This window comes from Onychostoma macrolepis, chromosome 25 (genome assembly GCF_012432095.1).
Source record: "Onychostoma macrolepis isolate SWU-2019 chromosome 25, ASM1243209v1, whole genome shotgun sequence".
Taxonomy (NCBI): domain Eukaryota; kingdom Metazoa; phylum Chordata; class Actinopteri; order Cypriniformes; family Cyprinidae; genus Onychostoma; species Onychostoma macrolepis.
In genome coordinates this window covers 9071921-9089707 of record NC_081179.1, presented here as the reverse complement: position 1 = coordinate 9089707, position 17787 = coordinate 9071921, and the positions used below count along the sequence as shown (strand labels likewise).

The 17787-nt window shown below is 40.3% G+C and overlaps 1 protein-coding gene and 2 long non-coding RNA genes across 3 annotated transcripts; all 3 read right to left on the bottom strand.

The window, feature by feature from the left end:
• Positions 1–558: 558 nt before the first annotated feature.
• Positions 559–17660, bottom strand: LOC131533847 (zinc-alpha-2-glycoprotein-like). Its single transcript, XM_058766276.1, has 7 exons — positions 17537–17660; positions 13257–13488; positions 10807–10997; positions 1601–1864; positions 1115–1396; positions 936–1046; positions 559–623 (listed from the first exon to the last, which is right to left on the bottom strand). Exons 1-7 carry the CDS (start codon positions 17658–17660, stop codon positions 559–561), a joined length of 1269 nt encoding a protein of 422 aa, XP_058622259.1.
• LOC131534592 (uncharacterized) lies at positions 5765–7085 on the bottom strand. The gene is made up of 3 exons (XR_009269386.1): positions 6981–7085; positions 6182–6209; positions 5765–5929 (listed from the first exon to the last, which is right to left on the bottom strand). It is a non-coding gene; the product is annotated as an uncharacterized LOC131534592 (long non-coding RNA).
• On the bottom strand, positions 8621–10029 carry LOC131534593 (uncharacterized). Its single transcript, XR_009269387.1, has 3 exons — positions 9971–10029; positions 9809–9870; positions 8621–9534 (listed from the first exon to the last, which is right to left on the bottom strand). It is a non-coding gene; the product is annotated as an uncharacterized LOC131534593 (long non-coding RNA).
• Positions 17661–17787: the final 127 nt, after the last annotated feature.

The window sequence follows — 17787 nt, the reverse complement described above, 5'->3', positions numbered from 1 at the left end:
TCAAAGACTTCAGACGACTCAGATTCCAAGTTAAAGACTTGTGAACATCTCTGGTGCAAACTGTACTTTATTTAACACAACCAACATAATAACTGATACAGGAGCATTATGGCACACCATACACAATGAGAACAAACAAAAAGGGCTAAAACTAAGGGCTATAAATACACAGACTAAAGGAGGACCTAAATAACGAGCAGGTAACAATCATGAGTAACCAAGAGAACAGATTAACATGAATAAAGCACAGGAAGAGAGAGAATGCAAACAAAAAAGTCCATGAACAACTTCAACATACTGTAAGTCCTAAAAGTCCTAAAAATAGTGGCAGAGATGCAATTGAAGGAAATTGGCTCAAAAATATTAATGAATTATCTATTTAGTTAGTTAGCTGATTATATTTTCCCTAATAATATCACATACCAAAGCCTTCTCTGTTTGTGATAGTTGTCTTGTTGCCTATAGTTTCATTACAACTGAAATATGGGAAGCTGGTAAAAGTCTTTCTCTCCTTTTAGACACAGTTTAATTTGGAGCTGTTTGAAGACTGTTCTCCATTCATCTATGTGGCTTCGTGTCTTGAACTTGAACATTTCTTGAAGTGTCCACGATTTCTTCAGATGCTAAAATGTTTGAGAATAATTTTAAATTGCAGTTAATGACGTGATTCAAAAATATATAAGAATGAAAGTTAGTACATTATGCAAATGTAAAATTTTTGATTTTGAAGCAGCAAATAAATAAATAAATGCCTGTACTCCCTAGAAGCAGAGTAATATTCCCTGTTTGATGAATCTACAATATAAAAACATAACAGCATGGCAATAATTCATTGTAGCTAAAAAAAATAAAAAAACATCTGTTTGAGTTTCCTTGATTTTCCTAATGAGCTTAGCTCATTAGACAGTTTTAATTATTTTCAGTTCTTGACCTACCTGCATGCCGCTTTCTCCATATAATAACAGCAGCCTCAAACGCCAACACCAACACCAAAACTGTTAGGACTGATGGAATCACTGAGTTAAATGGTTCTCCATGATCGTACTCTGAAACATGAACCAAAAATTCATTTAGACTTTAGCTTGGTATTTTTTGCCCAGTAAGAATTTCTTACCTAAATCCACAGTCATCCTGTTGTCCAGACTGAGGTGTGTGGCAGAGCAGGTGTATTTGTGTTTGTCTGCAGCACTGATCTCCAGACTCTTCCTCATCTGGTACGTCCCGTCATCATTGGGCAGCAGATCTCCTCCAGTGATCTCATGATCAGCTACAGGCTGCCCGTCTCTGAACAGGGTCAGGTTGATGTGACGAGGGTAAAATCCTGTTGCTAAACAACTCACACGAGACCCTCTAGAATCTAAGATAGCTTTCTGGATGAGTCTGACTCGCGGTTTCATTGGGGAAGAAAAAAAAAATCCATCTTACCTTTTTATAAAACACTATCCTGGGTATTAAGAATGAGGTGATTTCTAATTTTATTGCTTTAGTTAATAAAAAAGGATGGAATTTCTGCATTGCAATTCAAAATTATTTTTCACCTGTAAGAGCTCAGTGGCTCAAATCTATTTAAATATTGGGGGAGGACAGACTGAAGACCAACCTTTCTTATTCACTTGAGTTAGTCTCTTTTTAAGGTAATTCCTGAGAGTTGCTATGCAGGATGGGTAGTTTATTGTCTCATGACGCCACTTGAACAGCTCCAGAGATAGTGTTGCCATTTCTTTTGGGCTCTCATATGTAAACTTGTCATAAAAACGCATTTCATCTGTAGTGGAGCCACTAAAAGCAAACTTAGAGATCATTTGTCCAGGCTTATCATTGTCCCATAGCTCACAATGACTCATCACTTGATAAAGTTGAGGACCTGTCAGGACAGATGAGACATAGCTTGTGTCCCATGACATGATATTCATATCCAACTTTCAATCTCAACCCAGCTAACAAAAATACGTAACTGTTACGTAACCGCAACGTAATCTGGTGACCAAAGTTACGTCGTGGCGACGTAACTAGTTACGTCGTGGCAACCGGAAAAGTGAAAGGTGCGTATACGTCGCCACAACGTAACTTTGTGACGTCGCCAGTTCGTAACTGCGACGTCGTGGCAACGTTGCGGATCAATAGTTGTGTGCTGGTAATCAGCTGGTAATTTGTTTATAATTATTTATTTTCTATGGGCGGACATGCAGTAGTTTAACCTAATTTATGTCCTCATATGCCCAAACTAATTTAAAGGCTTTTTCAACTGCTGTGAATGATGAATAGACTCAAAATGAATTCAGTTCATTTATTTTGAAAAACACACAAATACGAACAGTAAAATACACCCAAATTATTAATAAAAACATAGGATATACAGCGAAATATGAATGAAAGCATTCAGGACGTTCTGTGCTCAGCATCATTATAAACAGATATGCTAGCATAATATTTGCTAGCAGACATTTCAGATAATTAAGGAAAGATACCATAATCACAGAGGTATTGATATTAACAAAAGGGTAACACTTTACAACAAGGTTCATTAGTTAACAACATTAGTAAACATGAACTAAGAATGAACAATACTTCTACAGCATTTATTAATCTTAGTTAATGTTAATTTCAGCATTTACTAATGCATTATTAAAATCACAAGTTGTGTTTGTTAACATTACTGCACTGTGAACTAACATGAATAAACAATGAACAACTGTATTTTCATTAACTAACATTAACAAAGATTAATAAATAGTGTAATAAATGCATTGTTCATTGTTTGTTCATGTTAGTTAATACATTAACTAATGTTAACAAATGACACCTTATTGTAAAGTGTTACCAACAAAAGTAGACTGTATAAACATCATTTTTCAAAACAATAAATCTTTAAAATATTGAAAATGTTTATAAAACATAACAATGACCAATTATAGCCACATTAGAACATATTTCACCCAAAATGTAAATTATGTCATTAATTACTTACCCTCATGTCGCTCCAAACCCATAAGACCCTTTTGTGCAGAACACAAATGAAGATATTTTTAACAGATGCCATGTGTACGCATAAAACAGCAATAACAAAAATAGTATGTCTTTATTCACAAATCTCCAAAGCATTTTCACAAAAGCACCATGAGATGGCCAGCTCTCATGCCAACCCAACAGTGATGCATCATGGTGCTCTCGTGAACATGTTATTTTGTAAATAAAATGCAAAGTTTTTGTGCACACAAAACATTCATATCACTTCATAAATTGAGGTTAAACAACTGGAGTCACATGGGTTTACTTTAATGATGTATTTACTACCTCTCTGAGGCTTGAAAGTGGTAGTTGCATAAACTGTGAAATGGAGGGCAGAAATTTCTCAGATTTCATTAAAAGATATACATTTATGTTTCAAAGATGAACAAAAGTCTTACAGGTTCGGAACGGCATGGAGGTGAGTGATGAGAATCTTTGGTTTAACTAAGACATGAGGTAGATCTGTTTCCTCAGGCGCACCAGTAGATCTCTGCCTGATCTCTGATCTTCTGGTTCTTCTGCTCCTTCCACCATCACAATCCTGGATTATTGAGCCACAACAGAAGTTTCCACTTTGAATGCTTTAGCCTGGCAGTTTTTCACCAGCATCTAAAGTGAGAAAGAAAACAATAACCAAAATGTAAATGTAAAAATAATAATAATAAAAACAATGGTTGTCAAAATGTAAAAGTACACAAGAGTTTTCCCTACTGTTTGGGCATTTCCACCTCAGGGCACAAAAGAGTGGAGACTCACAGGATAAGAAAATTTTCTAGAATTTTTAACACAGTTTTTGGTCACTTCCTATACAGGGCTCCAGACTGCAACCAAATGGTTGCATTTTGTGACCGTTTTTTCTGCCGGTGCGACTAAGTTTTGTGAGCAATCACACTAGCATGACCACTACGTTGCCCCACCTCATAAGCGCTGCTATTTCTGTTGCATATGAGAAACATCAAGCGGAACAAAAGCTAGTGAAACAGCGCTACTCGTTTGAGCTGTGCAGCACAGACCATTTATCAGCTCGGATCAGCGCAGAGCAATCAAACTTCTCCGAGCTCAGAACAGGTTTACTCAGGAAGCAGTGTTGATTTCGCGACACTGTTACTGCACAGTGCTGCAAGATCCAGTGAGAAGCATTCAAATTCTGCACAGAAATCTGTTATAAACAGGTCAAACAACGCTGACATATAACCAGAAGTAGTAACGCTAACTATAACCGTGGTGTTGTGGCAGAAATAGTTGAATTTCATTACATTATGCATTTTAGGGTTTGTACAACCTTTTGAGAGAGAAATTCAAGCACATTTAAGTATTTCACACAACTATTTACAGCACTTTAAAACTTTAAAAAGCATACAATTAAAATGTTATTTTTAAAGGAATGACCAAAATATACTTTGTGGTAAACAAACACTTGTAAAATAAAAAAATTAAAAAATTAAAAAAGGGGCATCAAATTACCACTATAACCAGTAGATGGTGGCAGAGGAACACTTATAGGCTTATTAGTTATTCATTTGTACTTTATATTTTGAAATTATAAAATCACTATTATAAAATTTTAAATCATCAAGAAATCAAATTTTGTAAAATATTTGCTCTTTTTTGTGTATGAAGTAAGAAAAGTCACAAAGTGCACTGAAAAACAAACTTCTCTGGCTGAATCACACACAAAGCAAGAGAGCTCCTTTTATAATCACTGAAGTTGTTGGTCAGTTCCATATAATACTACAAACAAATAATGGTACATTTAATAAGAGTAGAATATGTTAATTTTCTATATAAAACTTACATTTTGCACGTTACTGTTGTTAATAAAAGTAAATTTTGTGCTTCAATTCAAGCTCAGTGCTTTACTGTCAAATGTGCATTACCAAGAAATAAATGTGTAATATTACTAGTAACTACACTTATTAACGCAAAATTATAATAATTTTATGATTTAATTATCTTTATTTTAATACCCCACACACCACCCCAGCTTTACCAAATCTGCTTCTGGCGCCACCATCTGTAGAACTCAGTGGCGCTGGTGCCACTGCTCTAAAAAGTTAGTCTGGAGCCCTGCTATATACAGGTGCATCTCAATAAATTAGAATGTTGTGGAAAAGTTCATTTATTTCAGTAATTCAACTCAAATTGTGAAACTCGTGTATTAAATAAATTAAATGCACATAGACTGAAGTAGTTTAAGTCTTTGGTTGCAATATGCATTGCAAATGTGGTACAATTAAAATTACTATGCAAGTACTAAAAAGTCAGCTGCTGAAATGTTAAAAGGATAGTACACAAGAACCGTGCATCAAACGGTGACTCTAAAATGGTTATACAAACCAAACCAAATATAAATACTGAAAATGTGTTTGACATTAAAAACAAAAAAAACTTACACAGCAAAAGATGCAGTGACCTGTGGCTGAATGGCCTTTGGTTTTATTTAGCTGTGATTGACACACAAACAAAAGGGGAAAAAGATAATAGCATCATTGAATATGAGTCAAATATTGCATATTTTTTAGGAGCAAACTAAATTTTGTGACTGAGACAGCCCTTAACCACTGACTACTGAGCAAGGGACCTGAGTGATTGACACCCAGAGTTTAGGTCCACACCTGATCACACTCACCTGTTTGTGACTTTATAGTTAGTAAAACTGAAAAATGTATTAGTTTGTTCAGGTGCACTGCACTATGTTGGAGCAAAACTCTGCATGTAAGTGGACCTTGAGAAACAATGTTGAGATCTCCTGCAATCTATTCTGAACATGACAATTCAGAGAGGCAGGATGACTTCTAGATAGATGACTTACAACACTGGTGTCCAGTCCTGGGCATGGAGGACCAACCTTCTGCAGAGTTTCTGGTGATCCTTGATCAGCTGCTCAGGTCTGCTTAATTGGGGTTGGAGCTAAACCAAACTAAAAAAAGAGAAAGAAGACAACCAATTAATATGTTAATTTGATGTTAAAAAGTTAAAGAAAGATAAAGTTAAAAATTTTGATTCATAAATATGCACAACATCTGAAAATGCACAAAGATGAGAAGAAAGCAATGTGTTTAATGAGAACTTTCAACTTTCACTGAAAAATAAGAAGCAATATTAAGTCACAGATGCATTTTTATTTATTCTTGTTATTCTTATTCTTATTCTTGAAATAAGTTATAATTACCTTTTGGTTTATTGATGATTTTCAGTCTCTGAAATAGAAACGTTCTATCAGTTATGGATGGCATCATACATACATCATATGTAACGATATTTACGACTGGATGCAGTGCGGCACGACACAACAAATCCCTGACAGTAATCTGATGCCTCGTTCTATTTATGACGTACTAACAAAAAGTTCAAATGATTTTTAACAGTCACTTTGTCGCATCCATTGTAGACATGGTGTGAGAGCGTGAAGCTTGGAGATAGAGAATGGGAATCTACGGCACTGTGCATTGCATTATGGGTATACAATACAAATCACCAGAGGAAAAAAATGACTATTTACGTTAATATTTTTAAAAGCTTCTTGCATTTTATTAGAATAAATGAATTAATATTCAAATCACTTGTGTTATTAAAGTTTGTGGTCAGTTTATGTTTTTGAAATAAGTCTCTTATGTTCACCAAGAAAACTGCCTTTATTTGATCATAAATAAAAACAGTAATGTTGTGAAATATTATTATTTAAAATAACTGTTTTCTATATGAATATATTGTAAAAGGTAATTTATTCTTGTTTTCGCAAAGCATGATTTCTGAAGGATCATGTGACACTGAAGACTGTAGATTCAGCTTTGATCACTTTTTAAAACATACTGAGATAGGAAATTGTTATTAAAAAATGGTAATTTTACAATATTACTGTTTTACTGTATTTTAATCAAATAAATGCAGCAGTGGTGAGCAAAAAATACTAATACATGATAAATCTGACCCTTAAACTTTAGGTAGTGTATATTTGAGGTATTACTTACTAGACAGATGGTTCATAATGTCTAGAGATGTTCTTCGACAGGAGATACGCTCTAACTCTTGTGCACGACCGTCAGCATGGAAGAATCTAGGAACATAAACAATCTGTCACAATACCAGGTTTATTTAAAATATAGCAGAGGTGAAATGCAGAAAAGAAAAATAATAATTTACAGAATGTACAATTTAATAACAGAATGTACATTTTTAGGTTTACTTATTTAGTAATGCTCAAACAGTGTTATTTATGTTTGGACATCAAAGCCCTTTTAAAATAACTAACAAGCAAACAAACAAACAAACGCACACACACACTCACATATATATATATATATATATATATATATATATGGGTCATTCTATAATTAGGGTACATTTCAGGTCAACAAAAAGTGAAGAAATCAGTGTGCTTTTCTGCAAAATAATCTAGTTGTTTCCATAATATACCCCATATTGTTCTAAATTCATTAGTTGCCAAGCTTAAGCTCAAATTACTTTTTAAATATTTAAATGAAAATAAATATTTGATTCATTGTTTTGTCAACTGTGTTACAGACAAAAGTGGTGTCATAGAAGAAATAAATGAAGTACTACACATATGATAAAACATTTGTTTGAAAGTTATTGAGTCTATTCACCAGGGGTTTTGAGGTTGTATGTCTAACTGATTTAAAAAATATGAATTTTAAACTGAATAACGGATATTCTTTGGTATACTATCATCAAGGATGGATATTTTTTCAACATAATTCTCCATTACACTGAATCTAGAGTTATTCAACATCTTTATGTAATACTGTTCACTCTAGAGATGTCCTTTTTATAATTTTTATAAAAATTTTGCCTACAATTAAAGATTTATGACACAAAAATCACACGTAACACAATTGACAGATAAAGTAACACAGTTGACAGGATGCATTAGGAGAAAAAGAGAAACCTTTCTTTAAAATAAAACCTTTTTATTTTGACAAGTGTCAGCAACAAGTAATTAATTAACTCTCTTGAAACAATGGAGAAAACAAACAAAAACTTTAAAAAATGCTGTTAATACTTCATTAGTCTCATTCACAAAACAGTCTATGTTTTTGTAAATACGCAGCCCTTCTCTCAGGATCAGCATCACGCCGAGCCCTGTACTGGCGCTGCTTCTCTGCAGCAGATAACATAATTTCCTAAAACAAGATTAAGAGCACTTTATAATTTTCAACCTTGCTTGATAGGGATCACATTAAATAAATGTCAGCAGAAACCCACCATTCCAAACCATGAAATCATATAAAAATGAACCATACTTCATGAAATCCTTGTTTGTTGATATATGTATATTTCTGGAGATAATATACATTTTGCTGAAAAGCTATGGAATGCTCCTTTAATCGAGTGTAATGATTTATTCAGTGCAATATATAGATAATATTATAGTGTTAAGATTAGTTAAATTAATCCCTTAATGTGAATCACGTTTTATAAAATAACTATTACTATGTAATTACACTTGTTCATATTTTACCATGTCATTCCTGTGTTATAACAATAGTTCATGTATGTTTTTATCAACAATACTCAATATAGGCATAAACTATGACAAGAAACCCAGCCAACATTGTCAACCGTGTTAATCCCTGTCAACCGTGTTACACTTGATGGGTAACACAGTTGACAAGTAACACAGTTGACATTTCTTCCATTTTAGGGCCTTGTGCTAACTGTAGACCTTGAACATGTCCCCACATTACCTTGATCAACTAGTGTTTTTATACATTTTATCTACATTTTTGTAAATATAATATCTAAAGTAAGTACACACGACCATGTTGATAACACAGTTGATGAGCAATTCATCTACTCTATGTGTAGACAATAATAATGATTAAAAATTGAAGAGGAGGAGTAGAAACTTACCACACTGTATTTAAAATTCCCACCACTGAAGGTTGTGACATCACATGATGTTGGACATGTGACTTTGGAACAAACCATTGCTGATTTATAGGGGTTTTGTCAATGGGTAACACAGTTGACAAAGATTTCTCGGACACACACAAAGTTAATAATTTAATAGATATAAACAAGTGAATTAGTTTTTAAAATACATTTGCCTTGTTTTAATGATTATTTTTAACAAATAATGATGAAAATAATATACAAAAACATGTATTGTAGTGTTAATTTGAAAGGCAAAACTTGACTTTTAGCAAATCGGACAGCACAAAAACTGTTATTTCCAGTACAGCATCTGTATTTTCTCCTAATTAACTTTTGGAACTGGTTGACTTTTATGCATGAAATAAAGAGGAATGTGCCCAAATATAAAAGTGATCATTGCTTGAAGTGAATATTCAGTAAAAATGATAAATACAACCAATGGACTTGAAATGTACCCTTAATTATAGAATGACCCATATATATATAATTTTGCAAAAGAAAATTACAGATGCTTGGTGATATAGGCGATATCAGATCACCTGTGATGTGTATTTCTCTGTCAGCAGCTCCCTTCAGAAATGTTAAAATCAGGAACTTCTGTGTAATAGAGGGTTTTTTCTGACGCTTCTGAAATCACAGAACAAGTGGTATCAATATGTGTTTACCATGAAAGATCAAAACCTGTTTTCAGTTTCAGCACATTTTCACGCTCCATGTAAGTGACGTATCCGATTAACTGTACAGTGCATACTTTTAGGTTAAATTAATTAACGTTAGCTTACTTCATCCGTTGACAAACTGCCAGCAAAAACTTTATATAAAAAACGCTCATCTACACATAAGATTACATTAAAAGCCCAAACTTTCATAAACAAGAGCTCAAGTCTATAGTTAAGGTTACCTCTTATAGTTAGCTCACGGTTGAGATGCTAACGGACTTTTTCCGAAGACACTAAACCATTTCTGTAAAGTAAATATTCAACGGAAGCGTGTCATTTACGTGAAAGAAAGTGTCAGGAACGCTTGTATGTACAATTTGTGTAATTTTAGAGACTAAACTTACCTGAAATTAGTAAAAACAACAGTGAAAGACGAAGTTGCTGCTTGACAGTTGAGCTGCCGCCCGTTTCCATGGTGACTTCCTCCACTCCGGTTCAGCGTGCGCTCGTCCATTAAAGCACGTAGAAGTCACGCAGAATTTTACGTAAATAATATAATAGCTTTAGAAATGGTAAACGTGGTGTAGAAACAACATTGAAAAAACATTCATTAAAATCTAGGGCATAGGAATTTATTTTTTTGTACACATATTTACACATGTATCGTGAGGAACAATTTTTTAACTTTGTTTTATGTATTTTTAAAATATATTTTCAAAATATATTTCAACATATTTAACAGTGCTGTATGGGTGTAATTGATGTGAATTTATTAATAGGGCTATACAAAGGCATATTAAAAGCAATCGTCCATATTCTGACTTGGTGAAAAGAAACACATTTTATAAGAAGGAACGTTCAATCTTGTGTCAGAAGTTTAATCACACTTTTTAAATAGCATTATGGTAATCAGAGAGCATGAAGAACGTACAAAAATTATGGTAATGAAATTACGTGCATACAACGTTGCAGTTACATTGCCACTAAGTCATGAAGTTACCAATATATTACGATTAGAGTACCTCTCTGGGACATTCTTGGTTATCCTGTTACGTTAGGAGGACGTACTGCCGACGTTGTCAGTTGGTAATGAGATGGCAATGGCAATACGTGCATACGACGTCGTGGTTACGTTGCCTATTGGTAAATCATGAAATTACCAAAAATTACCAATAGGTTACGTAACAGTTACGTCGTGTGTTAGCTGGGAATATGCCATATATTAACAAAGTTAACATACTTTTTGTGTAGTTTTTAAATGTTAGTCTTCCCACATGGAAAGGTTGCAAATCATGCCTCATTGCATAAAAGATGTAAGAAACAATCTCATCTTCATTTGTAGTATTATCTCTAGGAATGTATCTCTTAATCTCTGAATTATAGTGTCCTACTGTGAGCTCATCCAACATAAATGTGACACTAAATTCCAACCTGATCTCACAGAATTCCGTGTAATGACCACGGACTCTCAACCCCCGAATCTGTGGTGGCATCACGGAATCGCCGAAAATTCCGTGATGGGCTCACAGAAGTGATAACAATGTAAGTCAGTAACAGGCATCAGCCGTGAACCACGCACGGATTCACTGGTTCAACACCAGCGCTGCATCGGACCACGTAAAAAGAGTGACTCCGATGCAGTTATATTTGTATATAAATTTATACTTTCACTGGAGTACCTAACTCACCCCTAAACTTACCCACTTCTGAACAATATAAAACACACACAGGCAAATATAAGTGCAGTCACGGGTATTTATTGCAAAAACTGTCCATAAACAAGCAGTATAAAAGCATTACAAACAAGTCGTGTTGCATTCCAAGTCTTCTGAAGCCATACAAAGTCTTTATGCGAAGAAGAGAGTAAAACACAAGAGCTGTGTCCGAAACCGCTCCCTATCCACTATATGGTGCACTATATCGGGTGTCAGCCATTTTGTAGTGCTGTCCGAATTCTGAGTGAACGACTTCATTCCCTACATTCGTTCACTACTTTTTACCCACAATGCATTCTGATTTCGAGTGTACAACCCATAGACATATAAATATAATAAAGGTATTTATTATGTCTATGGTACAACCGATGTACACTCGCTGAAGCACTATTTCCCACAATCCAATGCGGAGAACCGACGAAATGTTAGAGAGAGCGGGAGCGAGCGAGTTTGAACGAAAGATGCCGTTTAATTTACAAAAATGATGAATTTGGTGGATTTTTTAAAAATGTTCGTTGGTAGTGTATTCATTCTGATGTCAAATTAACGGTCGCCTGAGGGCGCTCTACGGTCATCTTATTTGAGTGCAAAAACGCTGCTCGGGAGAGTTTCAAGATACTACAAACAATAAATACATACAATTATTAATATGTGCTAATGTGAGTTTATTTTTGTTGACAATATTTTAATAGTATTTAATGATTATGACCATATTACAGAACAAATGAATAATATACCGTCAATGAAATCACAAAGCTGATTACAATAGTCATTTTAAGTGTTATTGCTATTAATATTATTTTCTAAAATGAGGTACATGAAATATAAAAGTAGATGTTTTTGCAACAGCCAAGTCTCACGCGCAGTGCACGTCACCGTCCGAATCCGTTCACTTCATTTCGTTCACTCCTTTCTAATATAGTGCACTCAACTGCCTTACACTATATAGGGATTAGTGAATGAGTGAACGAGTGAGCGATTTCGGACACAGCTAAGGTTTTAATCGCTGAAAATGATCCCGCTCTGTTAACGCGCTTACATCTCATTCAAAAAGATACTCCCGGGCCGTAGCATGACGCAATCGGTCACGAGACGTACAAGAACCAATAGCCTGTCACAACAGCATGACGCAATCAATCACGAGACACGCAAGAGCCAATGGTATTTCACAACTAAAGCTGACGTAAAGCTTCTTCTGGCGGCATTTTTTGAATTTTCGCACAGACTGCAGCACATAGTGGACGGAGACGGCGATCGCGTCTATTCCTCTCACAAATCAATCATTTTGCCTCGGAAGACTTGGAATATTAATACTTTTTGAATAAATTATGATGGTAGTTGTGTCTGTCTGTTATATCTTGTGTTTTATTTACAAATGGTAGGTTTAGGGGCAGGAGTTGGGTTACGTGCTCATAAATGTGTAAATAATGTAATGCAAATAAAACTGTTTTGACTGTTCACATTGAAAAATCACCCCAACATGTATGCAATAATGGCAATGTTATTACCCAATATATAATTTGCAACATGGTCTCACAGAATTCCGTGTAATGGATCCGTGTGTGGACCACGGCTGATGCCTGTCACTGACATTGATATCACTTCTGTGAGCCCATCACGGAATTTTCGGCGATTCCGTGATGCCACCACAGATTCGGGGGTTAAGAGTCCGTGGTCATTACACGGAATTCTGTGAGATCAGGTTGTTCTGTGTGTAGGGCTTCTGTCTGTCCCATCTAGTGTAGCTCTGATCACTGAGTGGACCCCAAACCTCACTTCCATACAGCACTATGGGCTGAATCACACTATCAAAGATTTTACACCAAATTGGAAGCGGTATTTCAATATTTTGGAATTTTTTCTTGATTGCGAATAGAGCTCTTCGAGCTTTATCTTTGAGAGCATTCACTGCCGTACTGAAACTCCCTGATGCAGTGATGATCAGGCCGAGGTAAGTGTGCTGCCTAGACTGAACTGGTATCTGTGTTCCTGGCATCTGGGCTTTTTCTGAAAGACCATAAAGTTGGTCTTTTTGAGGTTTACTGGCAGGGCCCAGTTCTGGCAGTAGTTCTCCAGCAGGTCTAGGTGCTGCTGTAGTCCCTGTGGGGTGGATGACAGCAGCACCAGGTCATCTGCGTACAGCAAAAGCTTGATGTTTTGGTCTTGTAGAGTGAGTCCAGGGGCTGTAGACTGTTCCAACTGCACCGCTAATTCATTAATATAGATGTTTTAGTGTTGGACTCAGGCTACAGCCCTGCCGCACTCCTCTTTTCTGGGTGAAGAAATCTGTATGATTGTTGCCAATTTGGTATTGAACATTTGTTGTTTGAATACATTGATTTTACAATGTCATAAACTTTACCCCCTACACCACTTTGTAAAAGCTTATAATATAATCCATCGTGTCAAATAGAATCAAATGCTTTTTTGAAATCGATAAAACATGCAAATATTTTTCCATTTTTGGTCTGTTTTACGTGTTTATTGATTAGGGTGTGTAGGGTGTATAGTGTAGTTCTATAATTAGGAAGAAAGCCAATCTGACTAGGACTCAGGACACTGTGTTCGTTAAGGAAGTTTACCATTCTATGGTTTAAAATACTGTTAAATAACTTCCCCAGATTACTGCTCACACAAATGCCTCTGAAATTATTAGGGTCCAATTTGTCTCCACTCTTGTGAATTGGGGTAATAAGTCCTTGAATACAGATGTCAGGAAAACAGCCTGAACTAAGTACAAGGTACTAAGTACTAAGTCTCTCTCTCTCTCTCTCTCTCTCTCTCGCAGTTAGGCATGTTTGGTGCCATTGACCGTCCTCGTTGCCGTCATCCTTAATAATAATAAAAAATATTCTTCATGCTAGGGTGTCGGTGGTGAATCCAGTGGAGAGAAATCCCCCCACAATTAACTGCAAACTGGCATTCAGATCTGCCTCCATTTTGTTAGCAATGCCTCAAGTTCCAATGATGCAATCAATTCTCGAAGGACGAAATCAAGTCCCGCCCTCTCATTTCAGATGCTGTTTCACTCGGATAGACGTCACAGTAGAGAGAAAAAAAAAAGGGTAAAATACCCCACCATCCAGGTGGGGTAAATGCAGGGGGCAATGGGCTGTACTCTGTTCTGAACATCAAATCTTTTGTTTTTCCATCAAATGCACATTAACTTGGTTGAATAAAAATATTTGGACTTTGTATTTAAGACCTACCTTGAGTTAGCATCAAGTAGCTAGTTAGCTAGCCAGTTAGCATCACCTAACAATATTTTTTTCAAATAGGCTACTAGAATTTTGTAATTCATCATTATTTATTATATTCTTTTTCATTTTAAGCTAAAACTGCCTGTATTCTGATTTTGCTGTAAATGTATGAAGCAAATTGTTTTGTTTTATTTGTTGGTTTTGTGTACGTGTCACAACTCACGGGGGAGCCCGGGAATCAGGAACGAGGAGACGAGGAATAGCAACACGGGAGTTTAATAGGCAGGAACACAGATCACAGGTAGGGTAGACACTTAGGTTGACGTACAGGATGACTTTCAAAGACCGACAAACACTAACTGAAAGGACTGGGGTTTTAAGGACAGGACAATCAAGGAACTAAAGGAGACACACCTGGAATCAAATTAACCAATCAAGGGGAGACAGAAACTAGGTCACAGGGCACACATGGGGAGCAAAACACACACAAGACAGTCCAGGGACGTGACATTACTCCCCCCTCCCGGAAGGTGCGTCCTCGCACCGTGGAACAACAGAGGGGGAAACGGTGGGAACCATGGCGGAGGCTCAGGAGGAGGACGGACCACCGGGAGGAGGTCGGCAGACAGAGACCAGGGAGGCAACGAAGGAGGGAGGAGCCAGGAAGAGACAGGAGGGACCCGGAGCAGGAGGAGCCTGGCCGGACCCAGGCCACAGCCATGATGATGGCCCACGGTGGAGCCGACGGAGGGAGGAGCCATGGAGGAGGAATGGCCTCCAGCCCCAGGGGCCGACCAACGCGGCGGAGCAGGTGGTGGAGGAGCCCGAGGCGGAGACGGAAAGCCGACGAGCCAGGGAATGCCGAGGATCCGGGGCCAAGGTGGAGCAGAGTGCTCTGGCGACCGAGGCGGCGGAGCTCGGAGATCCGCGGGCGGAGCCGGAGCGACTGAGGACCAAGGTGGAGCTGGCGGGAGGAAGGAGCCCAACTGAGCCGGTGGGACGGAGCGACGAGGTGCAGCCGGAGGAGCGGAGTCCTGAGGCGATGGCGGGTCGACGCCCGACCAAGGCGGAGCCGGAGGGACGAGGGAGCCTGGTGGAGCTGGAGGATCGACGGGTGACGGTGGAGGCGAGGGAGCTAGGAGCCGAGGTGGAGCCGCTGGGTCAACGGGCCGAGGCAGAGTCCGGGCCGAGGAGGTTGGAGGCGGAGGTGAGGATACTCCAGCCCGGCGGTGCTGGAGGATGGCAGTCCTGTGGGGCTCGCACCGTATTGATGGTGGGCTGAGGGCGAGCAGAGGGGCTGCCAGGCGACAGCGGTGGAGGAGGCAGGAGCGGTGGGAGGGTGGGCATTTGCAGGGGCCGGCACTGGGGGCGCTCTGGAAGCGCGGACACTTGGGGCGCTCTGGCAGCGCTGGAGACAGGGAGACGCTCTTGCAGCGGAGACAGGGAGGCGCTTGCAGCGCTGGAGACAGGGAGGCGCTCTTGCAGCTGGAGACAGGGAGGCGCTCTTGCAGCGCTGGAGACAGGGAGGCGCCTTCTTGGTGCAGGCACTGGGGGCGCTCTGGCAGCGGTGCTGGACGGGACCAGCGGGGACTCTTGGAAGCGCCACGTGGCGCAGGCACTGGGGGCGCTCTGGCAGCGCGGTGCTGGACGGGACCAGCGGGGACTCTTGGAAGCGCCTTCGTGGCGCAGGCACTGGGGGCGCTGAAGCGCTGTGCTGGACGGAACCAGCGGAGACTCTTGGGAGCGCCTTCTTGGCGCAGGCACTGGGGGCGCTCTGAAGCGCTGTGCTGGACGGAACCAGCGGAGACTCTTGGGAGCGCCTTCTTGGCGCAGGCACTGGGGGCGCTCTGAAGCGCTGTGCTGGACGGAACCAGCGGAGACTCTTGGGAGCGCCTTCTTGGCGCAGGCACTGGGGGCGCTCTGAAGCGCTGTGCTGGACGGAACCAGCGGAGACTCTTGGGAGCGCCTTCTGGCGCAGGCACTGGGGGCGCTGAAGCGCTGTGCTGGACGGAACCAGCGGAGACTCTAGAGGGCTCTTGCGAGGGGCAGGCACTGGCGGGTTTGCGAGGGCAGGCACTGGCGGGCTCTTGCGAGGGGCAGGCACTGGCGGTTTCGCGAGGGGCAGGCACTGGCGGGCTCTTGCGAGGGCAGGCTCTGGCGGGTTTCGAGGGCAGGCTCTGGCGGCTTGCCATACTCTCTGTCGGCGGGCTTGCCATACTTCTGCCGGGCGGGCTTGCCATACTCTCTGCCGGCGGCTTGCCATACTCTCTGCCGGCGGGTTTGCCATACTCTCTGCCGGCGGCTTGCCATACTTCTGCCGGGCGGGCTTGCCATACTCTCTGCCGGCGGGTTTGCTATACTCTCTGCCGGCGGGCTTGCTATACTCTCGTCATGGCTTGCTATACTCTCTGCCGGCGGGCTTGTTATACTCTCTGCCGGCGGGCTTGCCATACTCTCTGCCGGCGGGTTTACATACTCTCTGCCGGCGGGTTTGCCATACTCTCTGTCATGGTTTGCTATACTCTCTGCCGGCGGGCTTGCCATACTCTCTGTCATGGCTTGCTATACTTCGTCATGGCTTGCCATACTCTCTGCCGCGGGTTTGCCATACTTCTGCCGGCGGGTTTGCTATACTCTCGTCATGGTTTGCTATACTCTCTGCCGGCGGCTTGCTATACTTCTGCCGGCGGGCTTGCTATACTTCTGTCATGGCTTGTTATACTCTCTGTCGGGCTTGTTATACTTCTGCCGGCGGGTTTGCTATACTCTGCCGGCGGCTTGCTATACTCTGCCGGCGGGCTTGCCATACTCTCTGGGCGGGTTTGCCATACTCTCTGCCGGGCGGGCTTGCCATACTCTCTGCCGGCGGCTTGCCATATACTCTCTGCCGGGCGGTTTGCCATACTCTCTGTCATGGCTTGCCATACTCTCTCGTCATGGCTTGCCATACTCTGCCGGCGGGTTTGCCATACTCTCGTCATGGCTTGCCATACTCTGTCATGGCTTGCCATATACTCTCTGCCGGCGGGCTTGCTATACTCTCGTCATGGCTTGCCATACTCTGCCGGCGGGCTTGCATACTCTCTGCCGGGCGGGCTTTCCTGGACCGCGAACGGCGGCTGGTGAAGGGAAACGTTGACCTCCAGATCCGCTTCCCAGTCCAGTAAATCCTCCTCCATGTCCAGCAGCCCCAGATAGATGATCAGCTCATCCTCAGCCGTGATGCAGGGGGCGGAGCTCCACCGCGCCACACCGCCCACGGTTGGCTCCTCGCGATGGGCACCGCCGCCGCTCGCACCTGATCTG